We start from the raw sequence: 20,564 nt of genomic DNA on the forward strand, positions 1-20,564 counted from the left end.
CATCATGGGAAATGTAGTTCCAAAACATTTGGGGTGCCAAGGTTCGCCATCACTGAGCTAGACTATTACATATGTTGATAGTTGACCAGAACACCTGTAAAAATAATGGAAGTAGAGAGGACATCTCATATAAGCATTCCAGGACATCTGTTGGACAAGTGATCGCTTGCAGTGGGTGTGAGTCTGGGAAATTCGCAAAGAATAAAATATATATTCTTCATGTACATTATATACATAAAAACATATCAGCTGCAACACAGTCATTTAGAAACACAACTCCGTGTGCCTGAATGAACTACAAGCCCCAACATCCTTAGTGGCTGTCAGTTTGTAGTTTTCAATGAACTACCACGGTGCTGTGGAGCGCCATGGTAGTTCATTGAGTGCTCCTGTTAGGGCGTATCAGTTACCCGTACAGGATGTATGGGTAACCCGATATACTGACAGGTCTGCAGGAGACCTGCATGACACCAGGGATCTGCTGATCTTTGGTGCAATGCTTTCCAGGTTCTTGTAACAAAAATAATAAATGCACATTTTTTTTACCTGCAAAACAATGTGCATTGATTATTTTGTTTTTAAAAAGTGAACTTCTCTTTTAAAAAAAGCACATAATGGTCAGGCGCTGGCATAAGGTGTTCACTGACAGCTGCTCTTGACTCATATAGATGGTTAATCACCTGCAGATTGAACAAAAGCTGGAGTATAAAAAAATAATGAGCAAAATATATTGCCAAGGCTCAAAGCAGTACTGAGATGTGTTCAGTACTTTGTGCAGGTAGACACTGGCAAACGTGCTCCAGTGTTGTATACATGGAGGTTTTGCCTGAGGATAGAACACCTCCTGGCTGGTTGGAGATCCAGCATAAAAGCTCAGTGGAGGCTGAGAAGTCTGTAATGCAGTGTACACAGAGCCGGACTTTTCGACACCAAAGGTCCAACGGAACGAATCAGTCAGACAATTCGACCGTGTGTGGTCTTCATCAGACCTTTGCTGTCAAAATCAGATGGACTTTAGATTTAGAACATGTTTCAAATCTTTCTGATGGACTCAAGTTCGGTCGAAAAATCAGTTTTTTATGCTAGTCCGATGGACAAAAACTGACGCTAGGGCAGCTATTGGCTATAAACGTCCTTATTCTAGTCCGGTCGTACATCATCATGGTCAAATCCGTCGGACTTTGGTGTGATTGTGTGTAGACAAGTCCGATTCGACGAAAGTCCATCAAAGTCAGACGGAATTCAGTCCGTCCAAAAGTCCGGTCTTGTGTACACGGCATAAGGCTACCTGATCAAGCAATCTATACATTACAACAGTACAAAATGACATGTATTTTTTGGCATGCACTGCTGTGTAGACCATCAAAGCTACATTTCCACAGGTCTTCATCCCTGTCTAGGTGGAATTATAAAATTGGCAGATCAGTTCCCTCGTGTCTGATCAGGAGTGTACTCTGCTATGATCATAATATTGTGTGTTTACTGATTTGTTTTGTCTAGACTTAGAGTGTCTATTAAAGAGTAACTCCACTTTCGTTGAGAAAAAGACATTCCTACCGTTTGTTATTCTGAAGAAATACTGTAGCTGTTTATCTGTGCCCATGTGCTTAGTGAATCTTTATGGGAGTGGTTTTATCATTATCAATTAGCTGTTGCACCTGCAGGGCTCTAATGAGGAACATTTCAGGGTCTGCATCCCTTTTAGATGTGATTTCCCTTTAAGAGTATCACTCCAAAAATGACATTTTTGTTGCAGGGGATGCTCAAAATCTGCCCCAAAGCAGACTTCTGGGAAAATCTGTGAGCCAATCACACAAACAGGAAATTACATTTCTAGTGGCTGTTCTGTACACCATCTGTGTACAGAAGGCCTCCAGGTTCCATATAGCATTGCATTTTATAGAAAATTGCAGCACTGCAGATTGAAAAGGAAAGGTCATTTTGAAAACCATTTAATGGAAATATGACTTGTGTTGCAGTTGTATATGCATTATTCTTTTTTTCCTATTTGTAAAAAAAATTCCCACGAAAGTGGCATTACTCTATAAATGCCATTAACCCTCCTAGCGGTAATCCCGAGTCTGGCTCGGGTTAGGATTTTACTGATAGGAGCGGTAACCCCGAGCCAGACTCGGGATCGCATCGCTGGATACAGGGAGGACACAGTGAGACTTACTTACCTTGTCCCCTGGATCCAGCAATGTCCTCCGCGCTGTGTGATCGAGCCGTCCTCCACTCGATTCACAGTGCCGAATGCCGCAGAGCTCCGTTCCCTGCGACGTTAGGACGCACGGGAGCGGAGAACGGCGGCAAATTCTAAAAAGTAAAAAGACACAAAACACACACAGCACTGTAATCTTACAGATTACAGTGCTGTATTAAAAATGACACACCCCTTTGTCCCTAGTGGTCTGTGCAGTGCCCTGCATGCACGTTTATATTATAAATACTGTTTTTTCTGCCTGAAATTTGGAGATTGTCCATAGCAACCAAAACGTGTCCCTTTTTCAGTGTTTTAGGATTTGATTACATTATTGAATCATTTTTATTATTCTTTACTATATTATAAACTTTATCATACCCGGGATGTCTGCTAGACTCTGGTTTGGACAGATTTAAGAGAGTTATTCCTAAGAATTACAGGACTACAAAATAAAACGCCAAATTTCCATGCAAAATAATTGTACCGCTTTCAGCACCTAAAACCAGACTGAATCATACCACCAGGGAGGTTAAAAGAATTTTGTTCGATGTGTTGAGTAAGTGTATTGTTACATTTTTTGGTCTTGGGTTTAGATCAGTATTATACAGGTATCTGCACACCCCCCCGAAAGGTGCCAAATGTGACACCAGAGGGGGGGAGGGTTCCGAAAAGCGGAAGTTGCATTTTTATGTGGACCTCCGCTTTAAGTGGCCCTCATTCTTCAAAAAGTTGAGCACCCCTGGTTTAGATAAACTTAAGTCTTCTTTTGCATTAAGCAGCATAAATGATTTCACTCTTATACTTACGGATGAATTTATAACCCATTTGTGTAGCAATTTACCCAGTGAAAGTGCATGTACATTCATTCTGTGTAAATGAGGCCAAAAATGAATTTTATTCAGCAATTTTATGTGGGGGTGATTGTCTTTAATTGATTTTAAATAGAATATACCATGTTTGGCTACTAGATGATATCTAGTATCATAAGAAATTCCTCTGATACTTTAGGCCATCTAATGACCATATGCATTATTTTCTGTTTTTAAATTATTGAAAAATATTCACCCAGAGCCCATGCTCCTTGATGATCTTCAAAGTGTCCAAGTAAAACCAAGAAGTATTTCATGTTTCAGTTGAAGGGGGTGGCACTGTCCCAGGTCCTCCGACTAAGGGACCTCCAAAGAAGCAGGAAGAAAAAAAGGGACATGGAGTTGCCACCAGAGTCCATAGTCTTATCTGTCAAAGCCCTTGTACACACGGTCGGAAATTCCGAGTTCCGACGGATTAATTCCGGAAGTGATGTTGCATACACACGGTCGGACTAAATTGCCGGAAAATCCGATTGTACATAGCATGATGGCGTTATTTCGTTAGGACGGGACTACGTTCAGGCTAGTAGACAATAGCTTTGGTCTAGGAATTTGATCTGAGCACGCGTGGCACTTTGTCCGTCGGAGTAGGCTAAACATGATCCGAGTATGTCCGATAGGAGCATTTTGGCGGAAAATTTTACCGGCAAGTTGGAAAACTTGGTCCGTCGGATATTCCGACGGAAACAGTCCGATGCAGACCACACACAGTCGGAATATCCGACAAAACGGTCCGATATGACACATTCCGTCGGAATCTCCGACCGTGTGTACAAGGGCAAAGACCTACGGATGCAGTTGCAGGCAAAGAACACCTTCAGTTGAGTAGCAATGTCTGGGACGTCCTTACTGCTTTCAAGGGGTTCTTTGAACATGACTGCCCGCATTACCCTGGCCATCTTGGAGCCCCAGATGAAGTAAAACACTGCCCTGGTGATGGCCTTACAGGTGTTGTTCTGGGAGGATCTCATTGTGGAGTACCAGTATCTTTTCTTACAATGGTTCTCTGAGGCTCCAGGGGCTGAATTTCTGTTTCTTTTTGGACAGTCGCTCCTCCCAAGATTTTAGGGCTGCACCTTTAACTCCAAACCAGATGCCAAAGATTTTGATGAAATCTGCTCTGATGTTAAAGGGGAGAAACACAAAGGAAGAGTCACAAATACTTTATTACCTCGATATAGTAAGTCTGAAAGCAGATCAGTGTGTCGGGAGAGCCTGTTGATGGCCCCTTCAATATATTGAAGCGAGGCTACTTTACCTCGTATAGACAAAGTACTGGTTTACTATGACTAATGTTTCTTTTTATATGTCCTTAGCTCAATAAGCTGTGAAGGAATCACACTTGGCAATAAGTGGGCTAATATACTTCACAGTGCATTCCAGGCTGGTACAAGAAATATAACTGGGAAGACTCCAGAGAGTGCTGTTTGCATAAAATTTACATGTTTGCGTCTTTGCCAGGCTCCTTAATTTATCTTCATTTCTTAGTCAATGGCCCAAATCCTGTGTATGAATTGATTTCTTTCCTAAGCAGATCATTAGTGACATAGTCACTAGAACATAACTATACCAGGTAATTAGCCAGCTATGTATTGGCAGGACTATATAATGTAATGTCTTTGTGTCTAGTCCTACCTAAGGGCAAATAACATGACTGCATAAAATTGCTTTCCCTAAACTAGGTACAAAAAAATATATTAAAACCTCTCAAAAACATTCAAAAATTCATCAGAACAGTAGACATTGGAGATGCCCAGTTGATTAATGGGAAGATTTTTTTGCAAGGCTTCATTCGGTACATATGTTCCAGGACAGTGTAGGAATGCTTTTAAAGAGAACCAGTCATGACCCAATAAAAATCTCAACATTCAGTCAATATCGGTATTATGGAGACCTACATACTGTAAAAATGATTTATGTTTATGTTAATATCTTGTTTAGGAGTCCCCAGAAATCCTTACATTCTGCATAATCAGACGATGGAAGAAAAGTGTGATGTCAGCTGCAGCTGACCTCTTCCTAAGCTGCAATAAAGCTGCATTTACATTCCCATTGACTTGTATAGGTACAGAAGCATTTCTGATTCTTTTGCCAGGGATTTTTACGATTTTTTGAAGATTAACAGTATACAGCTCAAAGACTAAATATATTAGCGTTTAACAGGGACAAGGAGCAAACATACAGGTCTGTTGTAGGTAGATGGTGATGGGACAGAGGAATGCAAAACAATTCTCCAAAAATCAATAAGATGTGCGTCAGAATTTAAATGTACCTAATGTACATGGACGAGGTAGGGGGAAAAAAAGGGGGGGAGTGGTAAAGGAGGGATGACCTGTATGATTCCCAAGAGTGTAAAAACAAGTGGAGAAGGTAAAAGAAGAAAGAAAAGAAAGAGAAAATGGAGGGAGGGGGTTAGAGGTCCAGCCGGGTCCAAGCTGAGGCCCAGGATCAAGGGCACTAGGGACCAATCAGAGAACAAAATACGGTCTAGTACGGTATAGATTCAGGCCATCATTATAGGATATCCATGGGTCCCAAACTCTCAGGAACTTTACATGGCTATTATTTAAGATTAAGGTAAGCTTCTCATGGAGTTGTTGCTTAACTTCCTTAAAGGAGAGGAATGGCTGGTGTCAGGCTCTAGCCAACATCTGATGAGCGACAAGAAAGACAAAACCCACCAGTTTCCTCTTACTCTTGGAAAGTATTAGGATGGGTCTATGTAGTAGGGCCGCCTACGGATTGCGAGCTAAGGAGGTGTTCAGAGTAGTTCTAATCATGGAGTAAACTTGTGTCCAAAAGTGGATCACCTTAGGGCAGGTCCACAAGATGGCCACGTTCATGACAGCCTCAGGCGCACATCGGAGAAGAGGCAGGGAAAAACCTGGCCAAGCAATCTGGAGTTGTATACCATGGTGAAAGCAATTAAAAATTGCATTTTCTTGGGCTAAGATGTTCAAGGAACATTTAGACCCCTCTCACACTGGGGCGCTTTTCAGGCATTTTAACGCTAAAAATAGCACCTGAAAAGCGCCCCTTAAGCCACCCCAGTGTGAAAGCCTGAGTGCTTTTAAACTGGGGCAGTGCGCTTGCAGGAGGAGAAAAAAAGTCCTGCAAGCAGCATCTTTGGGGCAGTGTATACATCCATTGAAATGAAGGGCAGCACTGCCGAAGCACCTGCAAAGCACTTTGGCAGCGCCGCAACACTGGCACTACTAACCATTTGACCGCTAGTGGGGGGTTAAAAGCACCCTGCTAGTGGGCAAAAAGCACAGCTATAACAGCGGTAAAACGGCACGTAAATTTGCATCGCTTTACCGCTAATGCCTGAACCGCCCTAGTGTGAAAGTGGTTTTAGAGGTGGCAAGTCAAATATTGTTCCATGCTGGTTAATCTAAGGATGCGCCCAAATCCTCCTCCCATTTCGCCATATAAGAAGGTTTACAAGAGAGGCATAAAGGTCAGAGACAAGGCCTTTGAAATGTGGATCTTTTGGACAGCAATTTCCAAACAAGGTCAAGCATTTGGGTGGACCCGTGCAGTTGCAAAAAAGGCTTGAGGATTTAATGTGCAATTTGAACGTAATGAAAAGTCTCTGAGGCCGGTAACTGGCAGTCATCTTCCTGAAGGTAGTCAAAAGATTTGACTCCATCCTATAGCCAGCAGCTCGTAAACATTCCTAACTCCTTTCCTCTGCCACCAATGAAAGTCTAGGGGGTTATCACATGCTGTTTGGAACTGTGGGGTATGCAAGATGCCCATCAAGGGCAAGTGGGAAGAGATAAAGTTATTTGAGTATTTCACTGAGTCCCACAGGCACAGATAGGTGAGAGTGGGATCCAGGGGGGCAGACCTGTGGGCAGGGGAAGTCCAGATGACATTGTTTCCCCCCCTCCCCATATACAATCGGCACTCAGAAGGACCCAGATGGGAATCTCAGACATGGCATGGCGAGAAGTCATGGGCGCAAGCTGCGCATCCACATAGTAACGTTTGATGTTACGCACTACCAGCCCTCAGTCTGTGCTGATAGAGTACCAACGCAGATAGTGCTGGCCGGTGATAATGCCAAATAAAGCATAACATTTCTTACTTTGCTCAAAACATGGTGCAGTACTGGAACCAGCATTACCCTAGCACTTTTGAATCAAGCAAAAGTCTGTGTACATGAGCCCTTAGGATTTTTTCACAGATGCGACTGGGGGGGGGGGGGGGGATACCGACCACCTTATCATTGAGATGCAACTGCTCACAGCGGTACAAATGCCATGGTGGTGATCCTACACTTCATGGAAATGGAAAAATGAAACAGCATTTAGCTTTAAGAAAGAGGTTCTGGAAAACGATTTAAGTTTCGTTTTTTTTTCATGTATGACTCCTAAAGCCATTGAATACCTTACACACTTTTAAATGCTTCAAAACCCTTTTCCACAAATAGGGTTGTTTTGTTTCTGAAATTGCATGTTACATAGTTTAGATGTCCATACTCCTTGTTCTACTTTAAAATGCTACACTGCAATTTTTTAGGATATTATCATCTTTTTATATATGTATGGAGAACAAAATATCGTTTAGCTTTTGCAGCATTTCCTAGTGATTAGTTGTTGTTGCATTTGAAATATGTATGAAATATTTGTTTTTTCAGGCCTCACAGTTCAGTTTGTAGACAAGGATCAGCTGGAAGGAAATGTTCTGCATCTGCTAAGCAGATCTCCCTGTGTACAGTAAAGCGTATTGCACCCAGGTATAGTATAGTGCTGTGTTTTCTTTTACTACTTCCTGCATCCCAGACTAGATTGCTGTAATACAATAGAACTATCAATGAAGATAATTAGATAAGACAGTAACACAGTATGTCTGATTTAGTAAGTAGGTAATGTCATGCTCCATTTTTGATGTGAAAAAACAAATATTTTGCTGTATGTCTTTATAAGTTGCTTGTCTCAATGGATGTAGATGTGCATGTGCACCATGTGGCCGAAGTTTTGTTAGTGCATCTAACCATCATAGCTGTATATGCTTGTTGGAGAGCCCATTCCAAAACCATGGGCATTAAAATGGAGTTACCCCCCCCCCCCCCAACTCCCACAAAACCCCCTGTCATTCACACCCTTTGAGGCCACAACAGCCTCCTTTGACCAAGATTTTGGAGTGTGTCTATGGAAATTTGTGCTTAGTCTACCAAAAGAGCATTTGTGAAGTCAGATTCTTCTGTTAGACGAGATCCAACTGGCTTTCCAATTGCTCCCAAAATGTTCAGTAGGGTTGGAAACAAAATCATGTGCAAGTCCATATAGTTCCTCCACATCAGACTGATCATTCCATATGTTTATGGAGTTTGCAGGGGCACAGTTGTGCTGGAACAGAAAAGAACCTTCCCAGACTGTAGCCTTAAAGTTGAAAGGCACAATTTACTAAAATATCTTTGTATGTTGAAGTATTACCAGTACCCTTTCACTAAAACCCTCTAAGCTCAATAACTTGAAGGGACGTCCACGTACCTTTTGACTATATAATAAGAGTGATGGTCACGTGTCTACAAACTTCCCATTATGTCGTTTATCAGTGACTATATATGATGAGCAACTGGAGGCTTGCAAACACTGCAAGTATCAGTTATTTGGGTCTTTATAGGCCATCATCAATAAAATGTGTGAATATCTAACCAATGCTTACTATGTTTATAGCAGCAACATTGCAGATTATAATGTAGCTGACCTCAAGAATTCAAAGAAGATAGAACCTTCCGAAGCAAGAGAACTGCTAACTGGCAGGTGATCTATACTGGACATTGATTTGAGAGTTTATGACTTTAAAATCACAGTTTGTAAAGACGTATTTATACTTGTCCACTTACCTTCTATACAACACATGCATTTTACTGTTTGAAATTGTATAGTAAAGTAGAAATCCATTCCTACATGACTATATGTTCTTAAAATATATAACCTAGACATCTTTGTGTTTCTTCAAGTTTTAAGAAGGTCCACTGAAACAAATGGCAAACACACAAATCTGCATGTACAGTATCAAGCCTTTTTTAAGCCTAAGTTTAGTTAAATTGTTTGTTCTTTTTTTAAATCAGCACAAGACCAGTACTTAGTACATAGAAAGAGAAGTATCCCTTGTGCTAGTGGCTGCTCGCATAAAAATTTCCCTCCTCCACCAAACCCCCATCCCACACCCACACAGAGGTAATTTTTTGGTGCTTCAAGGGTTAATATGAGCCACTAGATCTATCATAGGCCCCCTGTCAAAAGTGTTGACTGTGCCTGCCCTTTCCGACCCTCTCCTCCATTCATAGAAGCTGAGTTATGGCTTCCAGCAATGAAAAAGTTCCCTATGAATGTAACTGGACCTTTCATTCATCCACGCTACAGAGCTCTTTTCATTGCCACGGAAGCTACAGTACAGCTTCTATGAATGGAGGAGTGGGACAGAGAGGGTGGACATAGTCAGCACTCTTAACAAGTGCATATGACGGGTCCAGCAGCTTGAAGTAACCCTGCCATCATCGGAAGATTACCACTGCAGGGGTATAGGGGGGAAGCCAGAGGACAGAACATTTGAACCAAGAGAGCCACCACCAGCACAGGGCACATTTCTCATTCATTGTAGGTGCCCTCCATGCTTTAAAAAAAAAAAAATTTCACTAAACTTAGACTTTTAGTAGCTGTGCAATGGAAATGTCCTGTCATGCATGTTTCTTGCTCACTTTGCACAGTGAATAGGCAAAACTACACATGTAAAAAATGCATTCATAAAATTCACAAAAGCATGCATAAACTTGTGCAGTTAAACACGATATATAAAATTATAGCATATAACTGCATACACATACTGTAAGTGTAAATAGTTCCTTCGAGGCACACTGTGCCTGGGCCCGCCGCCACACTTTAATTATAATGGCTGAAAAGGGAAAGGGATCACCTCAGGACAGAGATAAAGGGGCTGCCTGTAAGTCAAGACTAGGGATGAGCTTCGTGTTCGAGTCGAACGTACGTTCGACTCGAACATTGGCTGTTCGTGCGTTCGGCGAATTCCGAACGTTTTGGCCGTTCGCGTCAAAATTCGAGTGACGCGCGCGCGGACCACAATGCACTGCGTTGGCGCAGTGCATTGCTGTCCGATGATTGGCCAAGCATGCACTGTGACCCCGCATGCTTGGCCAATCGCAGCGCCGGCAGCGAGGAGAGCCATGATTGGCCACAGGCATCCTGCCTGTGGCCAATCATAGCTCAGACTGTGTAGTGCACGCCCCACACTATAAAAGGCCGCCTTTAAGGCGGCCTCCTGTAGTGTGTTACTTTGCATCTGAAGCAGTGGGTGTTCTGTGTACCTTCAACACAGTACACACCAATCGTTTTTGGCTGATTTCCTATCTTGCTGCTGTGTAGTGGTTGTTGTCTGTGCCCTGACTGCAGTATACACCACTATATTCACCTCACCTATATAGCTAGTGATCTAGCTTTAACCACTTAACAACTGCCCATTGCCGATTAACGGCTTCAGGGCGGTTGTTTAACTCAGAGAGGCCGTTAATTAACGGCCTCCCAGAATTCTGCTCTCGCGTGCCCCGAGGTGTGCGCACTCGAGAGCATCCGTGACCGCCGGGTCCATAGGACCCGGCGCATCACGGTAAACGGCCGCTCATAGCGGCCGTTTACCACGTGATTGCTCCGTCAAATGACGGAGTGATCACTTGGAAACAAACCGGCGTCATGTTATGACGCCTGTTCCTCCCTCCCCTTTCTGTACCGATCGGTACAGCGGAGGGGAAAGAGATCGGTGTCAGCAGCGATGTGGGCTGCATCTGCAGTGCCCACATCGCTGCTCACCGAATTTAACCCCTCAATTCCCTGGCAATACTCTGCAATACCAGTGCATACTCTGCAGTACCCTGCCATTACTCTGCAGTACCCCACCATTACTCTGCAGTACCCCGCCATTACTCTGCAGTACCCCGCCATTACTCTGCAGTGCAGTACCCCGCCGTTACTCTGCAGTGCAGTACCCTGCCATTACTCTGCAGTACCCCGCCATTACTCTGCAGTACCCCGCCATTACTCTGCAGTGCAGTACCCCGCCATTACTCTGCAGTGCAGTACCCTGCCATTACTCTGCAGTACCCCGCCATTACTCTGCAGTACCCCGCCATTACTCTGCAGTGCAGTACCCCGCCATTACTCTGCAGTGCAGTACCCTGCCATTACTCTGCAGTACCCCGCCATTACTCTGCAGTACCCCGCCATTACTCTGCAGTGCAGTACCCCGCCATTACTCTGCAGTGCAGTACCCCGCCATTACTCTGCAGTGCAGTACCCTGCCATTACTCTGCAGTGCAGTACCCTGCCATTACTCTGCAGTGCAGTACCCTGCCATTACTCTGCAGTACCCTGCTATTACTCTGTAGTACCCCGCCAATACCCCGCCAATACTCTGTAATACCCTGCCATAAATTGCCATACCCAGCCATACTCAGAGATACCCAGCCATACTCGGTGATACCCTGAAGTACCCAGCCATAGACGCCCCCCACCCCTCACCGCCCTCTGGTGCTTCTACCAACTCGCCAGTACGATCAAAGCCAGAATCTTTTTTTTTATTTTTTTTTTCAGGCTTCCCAGCCTAGAGGTGAGATGTGGGGTCATATTGACCCCCCAGATTTCACTGTAAAGAGGACCTGTCATCCCATATTCCTATTACAAGGGATGTTTACATTTCTTGTAATAGGAATAAAAGTGATCAAAAATATATTTTTGGGAAAAAAAATGTCAAACTAAAATAAAGTAAAATGAACAATAAAAAAATAAAATAAAAATTAAAGCGCCCATGTCCCCATGTGCTCGCATGTGCCACACATGTGAGGTATCACCGAGAATGTTAGAGCGAGAGCAATAATTCTAGTCCTAGACCTCCTCTGCAACTCAAAACATGTAACCAGTAAAAAAATATTTAAAGCGTCGCCTATGGGGATTTTTTAAGTAGCGACGTTTGGCGCCATTCCACGGGCATGTGCAATTTTGAAGAGTGACATGTTTAATATCTATTTACTCAGCATAACTTCATCTTTCACTTTATGCAAACATTGAGCTAACAAGTGGTTAATAATAGAGCTTGCAGCCAGTAGTGTTAGGCGTGCTGTCTGCGTGCTCTGTACCCAGTACATACCGCTATAATATAGGGCAGGCCCCTACTTTCAAACATCCAACTTACAAACATCTCCTACTTGCAAACGCAAGGAGACAGCAGCAAGTGAGATGAAAAAAGATGGACGACAAAACAAAATTATACAGGGGTGATAACCCTTCCCTATGTTTTCCAAAAAGCTTAAAGATATTTTTTTTGACTGGAGCTACACTTTAAAAATGTACCGGTTGAAAATGACAAACAGATTCAACTTAACACAACAAACCTACACAGTCCCTGTCTTGTTTGCACCGCCTGTATACTGCTGTTCTGAGTATATAGGGCCTGGGGGCCACACGCATTTCCTTTTTTTAATATGGGTACGGGGTTCCCCTTAATATGTGTACAAGACCCAAATAGGCTGGTAATGGGCAGGGAGGGCTACCCATGCCATTTTTCTGAATGATTTTCAACCATATTGCAGGAACCAGATATAACATTAAAACCGCAAGCAGTTTTAAATGGTGTTATTTCCGTTTAATGTCATTTTGTGCAGGGACTGTTCTAAACACGGGAAACACGTGGCACTTCACAGGCATACTATAGACACACCCCAGGCACCATATTTAAAGGAATATTTCACTTTTTTTTTTTCACTTTAATCGTCATTAAAATCACTGCTCCCGCCAAAACGGTAGTTTTTAAAACTTTTTTTTGCAGTGACCCATGTCCCCTGAGGCAGGAGGCAGGTCGCCAAACCCTTTTTAGCACACTATCTTGCATATTAGCCGTTAAAATTAGCACTTTCCAATTCGAACGTTCGAGTCCCATAGACTTCAATGGGGTTCTAACGTTCGTACCGAACGCGGGGGTCGTTCGCAAGTTCTGGTGCGAACCGAACCGGGGGGTGTTCGGCTCATCCCTAGTCAAGACCTTTAAAAGTGAGTGTCAGTGGCAGCTTCCATATTTCTATACTTGTTCCAGATTTAAACATCCTCATCTTTGACATACTGAGCGGTCATGCACAGGCTCTACATATGTGTGCAAAAAAAATGTATCATGCATGGCCTGCCTAAGGGGGCCTTTTCAGTCTAATAAATATAAAATATATACCATAGTTGTATGCTGAAAATAGCCAATGTCCTTTATATACATTGTATGTCATCTTTAAATTTATGGCTCACATTAAATATTTCTTTCCTCAGGCCTGACAGTTCTGCCGGTAGACACGGATCAGCTAGAAGGAAATGTTGTGCATCTACAAAGCAAATCTCACTGTGTACAGTAAAGCGTATTACACCCAGGTATAGTCTATTATAGTATTGATTTTTCTGTTGCCATTTTCTGCTTTGTATGCTGTAGTATTACCACTGTCCTTCACTGAACAACACCTGAAATCAGTCATTTTGGAGGGGTGTTAACATACTTTTGACCATTTAGTGGGAGTGATGGTCAGGTGTCTACAAACTCTTTGCCATATAGTGTGTAAATTAGTGACTATTTTGTGAAGAGGCACAGGTCTGTATACACTACAAGTCAGGGGCGGACTGACCATTCAGCCACTCGGGCACTGCCCGAGGGCCCCAGGCCACTAGGGGGCCCCATCAGGGTTGCCAGCTTCAGTAAAACCAGGGACAGTATGTAAAAATCAGTTTTTTTTTACATCTGTCTCTGAAATATCCCTTACCGACATCCTTTTGGTCTAAAAATCTTGAGATTATAGCTGCCCCACCTCTCCAGTACTTTCTCAGCCAAAAGAAACATGTCTGTGTATACTGTGTGATTGTATACTGTGTGGCCCCATAATCTCTGATTGCCTGGGGGCCCCATAATCTCCTATTGCCCGGGGGCCCCATGAGTTATCAGTCCGCCCCTGCTACAAGTATCAGTGTGGTCTCTATAGAATATCATCAATACAACTGGCAAATATCTAACCCAACCTCACTCTGTTTATAGCAACAACATTCCAGATTATAACTTAGCCGACCTCAAGAATTTAAAGAAGATAGACAGCGATGCTATGCAAAAGGAACCCATGCCACCAAATACTGGTAATTATTGACCACTATGAAGTATATAGGCAGAGTATCTAATATATAGCTGAACAAGGTTTATTTATGTGCCTTAAAAATGACTAAGGATGCACTGATGCCTGTTTTTTAAGTACGAGTACCAATACTTGTGCTCAAGTACTCACCGATACCAAGAAATTATATTGCGCCATGCGGTGTGATTTGAGCCCATGCAAAATGCATGTGATTTGAACAGGAATGCAGTGTGATTCCTGTCCGGATAATATGCTCCTGAAGTCAGTATGACAAGCCTGGGTTCACACAGGAGCAGTGCAGGAAACAGCATGTGATTTGGACAGGAATTGCACCTGTAGACATAGTGGTATATTGTCACTGTAATAAAAATTTGTTTATCTGCTTTTATTTTGGCAGCTGAAAAAGAGTCCACTGAGGTCCACTCAGCATCCATTCAAAGCCCCAAATTAACAGAACAGCCTCAGGAGTCTTCCAGCGATGACGATGAGAGTGACAATGAAACAACAGCTGCTCCCTTAGAGCTTTTAACAGAGGTGATTTAAAGTGGTTGTAAACCCTAAAAAAAAAAAAATCCAAAAAAAAAAAAAACCCTGCAAGACAAAGGCATAATGAGCTAATATGCATACCATACTAGCTCATTATGAATTACTTACCTGAATTCAAAGCCCCCGCAACGGTCCTCGTTCACCGCTCCTGCGCCCAACACTGCTCCCGGGGGTTACTTCCGGGATCGTGGTCTGGCACTGTGATGACGTCACTCCCGCGCATGAGCGCGAGAGCCGCCGGTAATGGCACAGTCCAACTGAAGCAATGGCACATACGCGCCATTGCTTCAGTTTGCTTAAGTGCTCATGTGCCGATTACGTTGGCACATGCAAATACAGGGATATCTCCTAAACCATGCAGGTTTAGGAGATATCCAGTGTAGCTACAGGTAAGCCTAATTATAGGCTTGCCTGTAGTAAAAAGTGGTTGTAAAGGGTTTACAACCACTTTAAAGCCTATCAAAACAAAAAATGTGATCTATTGCAGCTTACCAATACTTATGTAGCATGGCCTTCTAGAGGACTGCTTAGAATTATCTTCTCATCTGCACGGCCGTGACCTAGTGAACATTCCAACCCACCTGACACTCTGGGTCCAGACATCCTTGTATGCTGTAGAGCAGGGGTGGCCAACCAGTGGCCCGCGGAGCCCTCTGATGTGGCCCGAGACCTCCTGCTCTGGAACAGCAGATTAGCAAGCCCAGGTCACAGGTTGCCGACCCCTCATACCACAGCTTCAGTGTTGTAAATTAAGCTGGTGGTAGAGGAAGAAAGCAGGAGCAGAGCCACATAAGGCTTCTTGTACAGCACCGACTTTTGTCACAGGCAGAGTCTATGACAAAGTTCAGTTAACCCACAGGATAGACACAGGTTCACTACGCTACACCCGCGGTGTGGGTAAACCGCAGCACATCCGTGTGAAAGCAGTTTTGGCTCTTTTCACATGATCGGCCCTACCCAATCGGACCCTCAATTCACCTCTAGAGCGGCAGATGTAAACAGACTTTTGTCCATTTACTCCCGCCTGCCTCCAATCCAATCCTAAAAATCCGATAAAAAAAAATAGAAGGAAATTCGTCCCCTTCCATCTAGGTGGATCGGATAGAGTAGCCGTGACCTGTCATCCACCCGCTCCGCTCATTGTGGCACGCAACTTGTTACGCAGTTGCTTAAGTGGCCCTCGCTCTTAAAAAGGTTGGGCACCCCTGCTGTAGAGTAATCAGACACTTTGTGTATTTAGGTTCTAAGAATATTTTACTGGAACCAATAAAGAAGAAGGTTGTTACAAAAGGGAGGGGGAGGTAATAGATCTGCTGAGTTTTGACTCAGCCGCACCAACTCAGCAAAAGAATCCCTCCAAAAGGCACAAGACAATATTAATAAAGACAATACTGTATAAATATTTCCTTGAGAAATAGGGTTACCTCCCAAAAGCATATTACAGCTAACTGAGTGTACTGACACCCTGAAAGAGATGGAACCGGGCCAGCTTTTTCTGCTATCATAAGGAGGGAGAGCAGTTTTAAGAATGATAAGGATAATATAAGGAGGGGGCCCTTTTATCAGTAATGGCAATAAAGTCCATGTTGCAGATATGGTGTTCTTTACCGGTACGTGGGAGCTTCTTAACTGTAATCTGATTAGGTGTAGTGGTAATCAGTGGATTGAAGTGTGGAAGGGCTAGAGTTGACTTAAAGTGGGGTTGCAAACAAAAAAAAAATCATTTAATATTCCTAAAAAAAAAAAAATTGGAATTTTTTTTTTTAACTCTAAATGGCTGTTGCTAGGGGGTCCCTCGTAGTCTGCCTCCTTCCGTGCCACTTCCCCTCGGCACAGGAAGGGCTCAGCTCTGCCCCCTCCATCCTGTCAATCATCTGAGACATGTGACAGGTCCCAGATGATTGTGCGGAGACTCACGGCGCGCTGCGCCACTCGTGCATGCACAGTGGGTGCTCAGCTGTGAAGCCGCAGCCGGGCACCCACACTTACAATGCCGGTGTCGCCGAACGGAGGGGGGGATGAGCGGGGCTTTCGATCCCCCGCATCGCTGGACCCTGGGACAGGTAAGTGTCTGATTATTAAAAGTCAGCTGCAGTATTTGTAGCTGCTGACTTTTAATTTTTTTTTTTTTAAATGGGCACCCCGCTTTAAGCATAATATTCAAATAACTTCAGTAAAGTATTTCTGGTGCGAAGGGGTCTGTGCAAGGTGTTCCGTTGAAACTGTGACAAAGGATGGATAAGAGTTGCCATCCCACCAACGATCAGACTGCTCTGATGTCTTCCAGACAGGAACTCATGTAGGGACACTCATGCAGCAGATCCGCTATCTCGATTTCCCAATGTAAAGCTGGACACACACTGAAAGGCAGGCAACTGGAATTGTGCTGGAAGGATAAGGATGCCCGACAGCAAACGACAGAGCTAGGCTCCTCATGTTACGGGTTGGAAGGTGGAACCCCACATCGTAAGCCACGAAGCGCCCAGAAGGAAGAGAGCGCCGTGTGGGCTTTCTGCTCTTTTATAGCTCCTCCCAGCAATCTTCCTAACAGCAGCAAAGATCCCTGGGATATGCAGTCCGGACACAATCAAGTATAGCAATTATCTGGCGGGAGAACTACTCATCCCACAGTCCTTTCTGCTGGGCACACAAACGTGAGGTCACCCAATACACTAAGTACTAGAGGGACAGGTGAGGTTTTGAAAGACCCAGGATATAGTGCTTTACAATTGTAGTCCACTTTGCTACACTTTGATGTGGTGGCTGCATTCATTTTCTTTTTTTTTCAAGGCTTTTCCTTTATTTTTACCCTGTGATTCTGCCACATTTAAAGTCCTAGGATGACAATAATCACTCATCCTTCTATATCATCCTTCTCCTGTTGTCCATAACATAGAGGGACGTGGCTCTATAGTCCTCAGATAATAATGTAATTGATAACAGCACAAGCAGGGGGCACAATAGTTTCAAAGTATAACTTGGCCAGGTACAAATGTTGCAAGACTTTGGCCTGTTTAAAAAAAAAAAATGCCCGGCATTCAACTCGTGTGTATGTCGGTCTGACAGACGCTGCCCATTTGACAGGCTTCTGTCGGACGAGCATGCTGGAAAACCAGCAGCAGACCAACTCCCAACCAGCACTGTCAACAAATGGCAGAGACAGCTTAGCGGGAGAGATCGCTGTACTAATGTTGGATGGTTGGTACAGCGGCTCTGACTGGAGCTGTCAGTTTTTTTTTCATGGAACCCACTTTTTGTGCACAAAAGAAACTACTGTAGCGTGTACCAGACTTTAAGCCACCATAGACTGAGCAAATTTATTTCCTGCAACCATGCCAAGCCATTGTGTTCCACCACACAGTTTTGAGGGAAGCCATCCCAGCCGGGAGAACACAGTGATTATTTCTAATGGTTATAACCGCCGCTAGTAATAATTGCATGTAAAATCTGGCAGGCTGATTTGTACTCAAGTTGATTGATAGATCAACTTTGGGAACATTTAGCCTGCCCATACATGGTTCGAACCATCTATGGCCGGCTTAAAGGCAAAACTTTTTTTTCATTTATGGTTAGGCAGATTCACCTTCTCTATTTGTCATGTTTACCTTTTATTACCGAAAAGGAAAGTAAAAGACAATCCTAAATTGTGTGTTGTCCCAAAAACAGTAAAAGAGAAATCTTCCAACATGGACTCTAGTCCTGTTTGCTCTGCTTTCCTTCTACTTTAGGTTACCAGTAAGATAAAAAAAGTATTTTTTTGCAGTTATTTAAACCACTATAACAAAACCCTTTTAATTGTATATTTCGGAGACCGAATGGGACCAATTTAGAGAAGTTCATTGTTAGATTTTACATTCACTTTAAATTTGGGTAACCCTTAGCCCTTGTACACACGGTTGGACATTCCGACAACAAAATCCGTTGGATTTTGTATGACGGATTTTGTCTGAAACTGGTGTTGCATACACACGGTCGGACAAAGTTATCGGAAAATCCGATCGTTCGTAACGTCAGGCTAGTAGCCAATAGCTTTGGTCTAGGAATTTGATCTGAGCATGCGTGGCACTTTGTCGGATTGGAATTCTCTACAAATGATCGGATTGAGTCCGATCGGATCATGTTGTCGGAAAATTTTATAGCCCAGCTCTAAAACTTTGCCGGTCGGATATTCAGACGAAAACAGTCCGATGGAGCCCACACATGGTCAGATTATCCGACAACATGGTCCGATTTTGCGTCGGAATGTTCAACCGTGTGTACAAGGGCTTATACATAATTATTGAGCAGTAATAGTGCAGTGAGAGGTGATTGAGGTTTGTATGTGGTCAGTCTGAACCCCACGCTGTGGAGGATTTATTTCTATAACAGCTTTTATGGTAAACATATTTTGCGCATACATCTTGATCACGGTTTTGAATACTATAATGTACCTTTTGGTAGAGCAGTTTGTTTCAGGTAAGCAGTACACACAGATTCCAGTTCACTTGTAAAAAAAAATCTCTTCTAAACTTACTATAGTCAATATAATTCTTTGTACAATTTCCTGTATACTAACCAATCCTATGCAATATGAGGACCTACTTAAATGATATAATCAATTTGTATCTGGTCAAGCAAGCCCTTACTGTCCTGGGCCCCCTTATAATGCTACTTTCACACCGATGTGCTGCGGTTTACCCGGGTTTGGTGCATTTCCTGACAGTGCACCAAAACTCCTGAATGCAGAAAGTACACCATACTCACAAGATATAATAGAAGTCTATGGTAAATCGCAGCTAACCCGCAGTCAAGTCGCAGGTGCACTGCCCTGCAACCTTAGATCAGTGAGAAAGCAACCTAATAGTTGTTAACCCTTTTATAGGAGTTAATATTCCCATTACAGAAGTGCAGTGTATGTGTTGTTCAATACACTGACTTTGTTTTCCTCTTCCAGCTTCTGCTGGAATCACTATCCAGACTACTAGAAAGGTCCCAGGCAAAGTGCACTTGGTATCACTCCACCTGGGAGCCAGTGCTACAGAGGAGGTTCGGGGATGGCAGGTTGGCAGGCGCTTTCTTGGTTTGAGGTCGAGAGCCACATCAGAGGGCACCGAGGACCACATGTGGCCTACGGGCCACAGGTTGAGCACCCCTGATCTAAAGAACGTTTTACGGTTCGATTGTATTATGTATGGTTAGCCATAGGTGGAGGTTAGGTACTTTGTTTTATTTTGAGGGGTTAAGTTAACATTTAGGGCATTTAGGGCACAGCAGAAGGGATAGATTATCTGTTAGATTAAGGCAAGGAGTCAAGGCATAGAGCTTTAAAGGGGTTGTAAAGGTAATTTTTTTATTTTCTACATAGTTTCCTTTAAGCTAGCGCATTGTTGGTTCACTTACCTTTTCCTTTGATTTCCCTTCTAAACGTTTTTTTTCTTTGTCTGAATATCTCACTTCCTGTTTCTCCTCAGTAAACTTCTCACCATCATCCGAGCTGGTGGTTAGTCAGCCAGAACAGCTTACTGAACAGCTTACTGAGGAGGAACAGGAAGTGAGAAATTCAGACAAAGAAAACAAAGAAAAAAAAACATTTAGAAGGGAAATCGAAGGAAAAGATAAGTGAACCAACAATGCACTAGCTTAAAGGAACCTATGTAGAAAATAAAAAATTTACCTTTACAACCCCTTTAAACTTTATTTTGGCACAGAAAAGCAATACCCAGAAAACCACTGTACCTTTTATATTTTAGGGCTTAAGATGCTTGATTTAAACAAATGTTATAGTGATTAA

General features: G+C 43.3%; 1 protein-coding gene across 10 annotated transcripts in view; it reads left to right on the forward strand.

The window, feature by feature from the left end:
* ERICH2 (glutamate rich 2) overlaps positions 1-20,564 on the forward strand; it is a 63,498-nt gene that overhangs the window by 29,045 nt on the left and 13,889 nt on the right. For 9 of the 10 annotated variants that reach the window (XM_077447968.1, XM_077447969.1, XM_077447972.1 and 6 more), the window contains 5 exons: positions 7,718-7,816; positions 8,760-8,846; positions 13,407-13,505; positions 14,158-14,252; positions 14,646-14,782. In XM_077447968.1, coding sequence (XP_077304094.1) covers positions 7,718-7,816; positions 8,760-8,846; positions 13,407-13,505; positions 14,158-14,252; positions 14,646-14,782 — 517 coding nt within the window. The remainder of the gene's footprint in view (positions 1-7,717; positions 7,817-8,759; positions 8,847-13,406; positions 13,506-14,157; positions 14,253-14,645; positions 14,783-20,564) is intronic. The other variant, XM_077447970.1, reaches the window with a different exon arrangement.

This window comes from Lithobates pipiens, unplaced genomic scaffold, assembly GCF_037356315.1.
Source record: "Lithobates pipiens isolate NorthernLeopardFrog02 unplaced genomic scaffold, aLitPip1_a1.2 Scaffold_22, whole genome shotgun sequence".
Taxonomy (NCBI): Eukaryota; Metazoa; Chordata; class Amphibia; order Anura; family Ranidae; genus Lithobates; species Lithobates pipiens.